The 6,428-nt window shown below is 37.2% G+C and overlaps 1 protein-coding gene across 3 annotated transcripts in view; it reads left to right on the top strand.

Annotated features, from left to right (window-relative positions):
- The first annotated feature begins 3,236 nt into the window (after positions 1 to 3,236).
- The window catches only part of ELAVL2 (ELAV like neuron-specific RNA binding protein 2), a 53,691-nt gene continuing 50,499 nt past the window's right edge, over positions 3,237 to 6,428 (top strand). For 2 of the 3 annotated variants that reach the window (XM_009895872.1, XM_009895871.1), the window contains exons 1-2: positions 3,249 to 3,320; positions 5,759 to 5,999. In XM_009895872.1, coding sequence (XP_009894174.1) covers positions 3,249 to 3,320; positions 5,759 to 5,999 — 313 coding nt within the window. Of the gene's footprint in view, positions 3,321 to 5,758; positions 6,000 to 6,428 lie in introns of all 3 variants that reach the window. The other variant, XM_009895873.1, reaches the window with a different exon arrangement.

Here is a 6,428-nt window from a genome sequence, read left to right as displayed (position 1 = left end):
GTGTGTAACTCTTCAGGAGGATCTTCAGGAGCATGTTTAGTATCTCTTAGGATTTTATCAAGACCATTGTATCAGCAGTGACCCTTGACACTGGAAGCATCTCATGGTGCGGCTTCAGTGGCCTCTGAACAGTGGTAACCTGTTGGAGGAGGCAGATGTGCTTAATATTTGGTGTCTGGCCACTTCGATTCTGGGTGCTGATTTTTCTGTAGTCAATTTTGTGTGATAACAGCATTTAGAAGTAATATAGCTCAACAAAGGCAGGCATCTTTGCAGTGATTTTGGTGTGGCATCTATAATAGAAGTAAATTCTGAGTATAAAACCTATGTGAAATAACTTTTTCCTCAATGATGGGGATGCACAGGTATGAATCAAAACAAGTTGTAGAAAGGCCTTAGCCAGAAGTGCGATGCACTAAAGGTTTCTCCCTAGCATGTGCACAAGAGTGTTTGAAGGCTTTCCTGTTTTGTCACCTCATCCTTGATTCTGTCGCAGTGCTGCCAGGATCCAGCCTCAGCTTCCATTTTCAGCTGAATATGAGCAGTAGATTATGTTACGTACCAAAATACCTAGTTTATGGGGAAAATTAGTAGACCACCATGACTATTGTTCTGCTGGTCTTCGTCTTGCTGGCTCCTCTTTATTCTCTAAAGCTCGCATATAAAAATCTACTGTGTATATAACTGAAATTGTTCTACCAGAACTAATTGCATAAACCATATGGCTTTTTAACTCCTGATGTCTTTGGTCTTAAAAAAAAAAAAAGCCTAGCTGCTTCTCTGCTGGGTAAACCTTACTCATGGCTTACTTGAACTGCAGCTAATTAGAAACTGGGATTCAGTTAATGCTATCAACAGGGTTGAAGAGTACTTGGATTTAAAGTCTTAATTGTGCTTGGTGAATTAAAAGTAAGTTCATTGAAAGGTAGATGATTCCCATGCACTCTGTGTTAACAAAGGGAACCACTTAGTTTGCTGAACTGAACAACTTTTGTCTTTGGTTCTGCTTCCTTTCAGGACTGTAAAGAAAGAGCAGATTTTGTTTTCCAGCTTCACTTACTTGTTCCCCTCTTAATCTGAATATATTTTAAGACAGACTTACATTTCTTTAATAGGCATAGAGCCCTGTTTCCTGAGCTTAGTGATTTCTTAGGGTTTTGAATGCAGTAATTTCTGAGCTATTTTAATAATCCAAAGTATAATATTGTCTTTGAGGCTAATAGTAAAAAAACTGTAACTTTTTTAATGATAGTAGTGATTCTTCAGTAGTTCAGTGTTTTAAAACTTTTTTGGAGACTATTCACAGCTCAAATTCTATGTTAATGTGCAATTTTAATTTTGAAGTACAGTATTTAGTCTGGAAACTGATTTTTAAAAACTTACACTTTTTTATTTGGTGTAATGAGCTATATCTTTTTTCAGGTCAGTTAGATATATAAATAAAAGGGTAAGAACCCTAGTTTTTCAAACTAGATGTAAAAGAGTATTCAATACAGCTTAAAGTAATAAATGGTGAAAAAACTTGGTAAAGCGAAACTTGGTTTTGAGGCAAAATGGTGTAGCAGTTAGAAAACTGACTAGTACACTAAGGAGTACCTTGTGGAACACTTTTTAGTGAAGACAGATTGGTTATGCAAACTGGAATTACCTCAAATGTGAAAGGTGCTTTGCTTTTTTGAGAAGTGCTGCAATGCTCAGGGACACAGTGGAGTCTACACAGCAAGTATACTGAAGTCCTGTACACACAAGTAAGCTGTCCTGTTGGAGTTTTCCATCTGCAACCACGGCTCACAAGAAGCAAATAATCTGTCAGGTCATGCTGCTTTGCTGAGAGCCGTAGAGATCCAGATATATCATTTTACACACATCACTACAGTCTCTATAGGGCAGAATTTTGTGGACTGCTACTTTAATGCAGTGTACGAGATAAAGCTTGTCTGGACTTAAAAAGTAAGTTGGGAATTGCAGTTTTTCTTCATGTAATAAGCAGTGCATCAGACATACTTGCCTGTATACAATGGAGACCTTCAGAATTGTAGTTGTTAGCATTGGTTTTGTGTTGAGACCAGAGAGGGTGGCTTGCAAGCCTGCAGCTGATACAAAAGCCTCAATATTTTGCATAAAAAGAGATGATTAAAGGTGTTCATCAACTGTAGTTAGAAATAAAGACCAGACGTGAAGTCAGCTGACCACATGGACCTTGGTAGCAAACTGAAATGAAGACTAACTTACACTGTTTTAAAACAGGAAAAAGCTGTTTTAAGTATGTGTTTATAAACCCTGGATGCAGCAGCCTTCCAAAATCTGAGTCCTTGTTTTTTTATCAAGTTCAGGTTTACCTCATCTGCTAATCAGGGGCAAGAAGGATCTCTTGTATTTACACCAGTCTCAAGCTGTGTGTGGCTATTTGTGCCAGTATTGTGGTTATATTTAACATCTGGATTACTTGTAATCATCTGCAAATGGCCCATTAGCTTTTTTGGTATCCTCCTAGCACTGTTCAATTAAAATCCAACTGGGTTTGTGATAATGTCTTATTTAAAAGCAAACAACAATGTGCTTAGGGACAAAAATACCCTTATGAAGAACTCTCTTGCGTATTTTGCTCCAGTTATTCCACTTGAGAAATCTTTGACTCTGCTGCCACTTGTATGTCCAGTGGTACTCTTAAGCAGCAAGGAAACTTACTGAATCCCATCTGTCCCAGATTTTAATTGATTTGATTTTTAAAACCTAGGATTTTAAGAACAGACTGGATTCTAGCAAAGTAGTTTGTTGTCTTCATGTATTTTCTGTGGGCTGGGAAAGGCATGTAAGGGGAGCTGTTTTTCAGTGGTGCATGGTCATCTTACATGCTAATGGAAAAACGTATTTGCTGTGTTTTTCTTTCTTTCCTCTTCCTTCAGTCTTGAAAAAAAAAAAGTGTTTCGTGGTATAGTTCCTTTTAGGCATGGTGTGGTTCGGGAGGTAGTTTCCAGGGTAGATGTAGGGGTAACTAGACTGCATTATCTTTTAAATCTTCCTAAAAATAAGCATCTTATTTCATGTAAGAAAAATAACTTTAGAACTGAATTTGGAAAGATTAGATTGGAATTGCCTCAAATCCAATTAAGCCACACTGCATGGACGTGCTGGGAATATAAATGCAATTACTGTAAATTTGTACAAATTGATTTGTTGCATTATCTTGCTAATCTAACATACGGTACTTTTTGTGTCCATATTGCAGACGGCAACTCCAAACTAACATGGCAGTCAGACTGTGTGATGTGGCTTCTCTGCTTAGAAGTGGTTCGTGGGCAGCAGAGCCTTGGACTGGGGTCTGTGGGATTTTTCTTAAATTCTGTAGGCTACTTTTTTACATGTTAATAGTGCTGAGGCCATACCAAACTCTTTAATCTCCCATTTGGAATGTTAACTCTTTTCCATGTTCTGTTACAGGCTGTAGGTTGTGTTCCTATTCTGTGAGAGCCTAGAGCACACTGGCGTATCATGACAACTTTATATAAAATGGTGATCTTCTGTAGAAATTATACTGCAGTGGCTTGCCTTTCTTCCAATGTCAATTAGATTTTAGTACTAATTCAAAACACCCGGTGGATAATTGAAGAGTGGTATTGTACTAAACTGGTTTTGGTATGGTCTGAATACTAAATTGCCATAACTTTAAAAACCTGTATACTGTGTATTTGATTACTATTTTAAAAGTATATTTACAAGTCTTATTCTAAGAAATTGTTTGAAAACTAAATTTATCTCTTATGCTGTTTTTCTTGGTGGAAAATATTTAGTAACTGCTGAAGTGCTTTGTTTTATGAACAGTTGTATGCAACCTATCAATAGAATATGCATTATTTGTAAAACATATTAGTATCACTTTATTCAGAGCAGATGGTTCTATAGCTGAGAGATGCTGTAATTTCAGCACACACAGGCTACTGCAGCTGTTCACTTGAATGTTGGCTTAGGATCTCATTCTTGCCACCTGAACATGAAAGTAAATGTGCAATTAAGTGAGGATTGTTTGTTGTCCTTGCTAAATCCTGCTAATTTTGATCAATGAACAGTTCAAATTTGAGAAAAAAAGAAAAAGGGGAAAAAAAATCAATCTTAGAGAGCCTTAGTCAGAGCGTAGCATTTGTGGCTACTAACTCCGCCAGATACACTAGTGTTTTGAAAAGTATTTTATCGTAATTTTAATCATCTACTTTCTTATCTTTTTATCAGACTTGTTTCATCACAGTGTCAGGAGCAGGTTACCCCTTAGAGTTTGTCACGAGGGAAGAAAATGCTTTTCCAGTTGTAGCTCCTCAAAAAAAACTAGATTGCATTTTTATATTAAATGTTCTTAATAGATGCATCTTCCCTCTTTTGTGTTTTGCTGAACCAATCTCTTGCACAATACTTCCGCATGCAGAACATAGAGATGTGTCCCAGGAATGTGTGAATTGTAGTTTAAGACACTCAACTTACCCTCTTTCATGTTCTTAAGAAATTCAGATTTGCACTCCCTGAGTACAGTTGGCCTAATCAGCTGTTTGGGTATGCACTGATTGCTTATGCTGCTTTGAACAGGACAGTTAGGAGAGATAACCTCCAGAGGTCCTGACATTACACTCTGATTTTTGCAGTAGGCTTTTTTGTGTGAGAGTTGAGAAATGTAAGTATTAGATTGGGTTCAGTGATTTCTGGATTATTTTTTTTTAGTGAAACTTCTTGATGAGTCTTGCTTCTGTGTTGAAATGTTTATTATTGGAGAATTAACTTCTAGAGTTTTGTTGGATGTTGTCCTGTATAGTTGGTCTCAAGCAGGGTAGGCTGCCCAAGTCTTGGATATATTAGGCTGCCATTAAAAATTCACTGTATTTACAAACTATTACCATTCAGTGACTGACTGAGATGGCAGAGAGCCTTTTGTACACATGGTAGCTTGTGGGGAAGTACTGACACTTCTCCAAATGATTGCTGCTATATCTGCCAATCATACAGTCATCTACTTTGGGGTGAAAACCAGGAGTTCCTGAGTGGTGATCACTCCCTTATTTTGATGTCTAAAAGTAAATCAAGTTCAAGTTTTAAGTTTAACTGTTTTCAGGGTACAGGGGAGGGAAAAAATAAGCCAGGAATTGTCAGTTTAATCAAATAAAAGCATTTAGAAACATACTTCCTACCTGTGGTGACAGAAGGTTAACCTGGAGGTTATCAAGGAAGAGTTTGTTTTCCATCCCAGCACATGCATATAACTCTAAGTATCTCTTTAAATTACTAATCCTCCTTTCTGCTATTGGTTATGAGAAATAGGCTCAGGATACAGTTAACACCCACCTCTTTGAAAATAACCAAATACTATCACTTTAAAAGTTACAGTTCATATCATTTCAGTTATGTAAGTTAATAAAACTGATTACCCTTGCAACAGACCAGTTCTGTTTGGTAACTTCTGTGTTAGAAAGACTGGATGCCCCTAAATGGAGGGATTGTGGGAGGATGGAAACTCAGTTTGAATGTTGACTTCATTGAGAAAGCTCCTAGAAAATTTTAGTGACAACTTTACTTGCTGTTGTGTTTTTGAAGTATTACCTTGACTAACAGTTAAAATCCTTCTCTACTGGTGGGATTATTTTTGCATATAGAGGCAGTATATGGCCCTGGCAATACCATTTCTGCATAGTGACAGGTCTTTTAGATTCTTGTCTGGACACTCATAATAGATGATGAAAAGTGGATTTAGATGGTTCTTGTTTTCTGTGTTTTTCAGCAGGTAATTGCTGCCATGGAAACACAACTGTCTAATGGACCAACTTGCAATAACACAGCCCATGGTTCAACCACCATAAACAATTGCTCATCACCAGTTGATTCTGGGAACACAGAAGACAGCAAGACCAATTTAATAGTCAACTACCTTCCACAGAACATGACACAAGAGGAGCTGAAGAGTCTGTTTGGCAGCATTGGTGAGATAGAATCCTGCAAGCTTGTCAGGGACAAAATAACAGGTATGTTGGTTTTAGGATTTTCTGCATTTTTTTAATTTTCCAAGCAATGAGCTGTCAGATTCTCTTAAATCATGGAATAAATGCAGAAGAAACCAATGCTGATGTTGCTAGTCAAAAGGAACTTAAGTTCATCATTACATAAATTCTACACCCAAAAATTGCCTGTATTGCATTTCATCCAGGTTTGTATGAGTGCTATAAATGCTAAGAGGGCATTTAAATCTTCTGAGCTTTAGATCCTTTGGAAAGAAGATTCAGATCTTGGAAAGCCAGTATTTATACAAAGTTTACTTGAGTTTTTTTTTTAACTCCATTTGAGCAATGACTTCATTAGCCCCAGTTAATGCAAAACTTCCTGTTTCAGGGATGCTGATAATTAAACTTGTAGCTTGGGAAAAGGGTGGACTTTATTTATTCAGCTTTGTAGGG

The sequence above is a fragment of the Charadrius vociferus genome, unplaced genomic scaffold (assembly GCF_000708025.1).
Source record: "Charadrius vociferus isolate BGI_N301 unplaced genomic scaffold, ASM70802v2 scaffold231, whole genome shotgun sequence".
Classification (NCBI taxonomy): domain Eukaryota; kingdom Metazoa; phylum Chordata; class Aves; order Charadriiformes; family Charadriidae; genus Charadrius; species Charadrius vociferus.
This window is presented reverse-complemented; position numbering and strand designations above follow the sequence as displayed.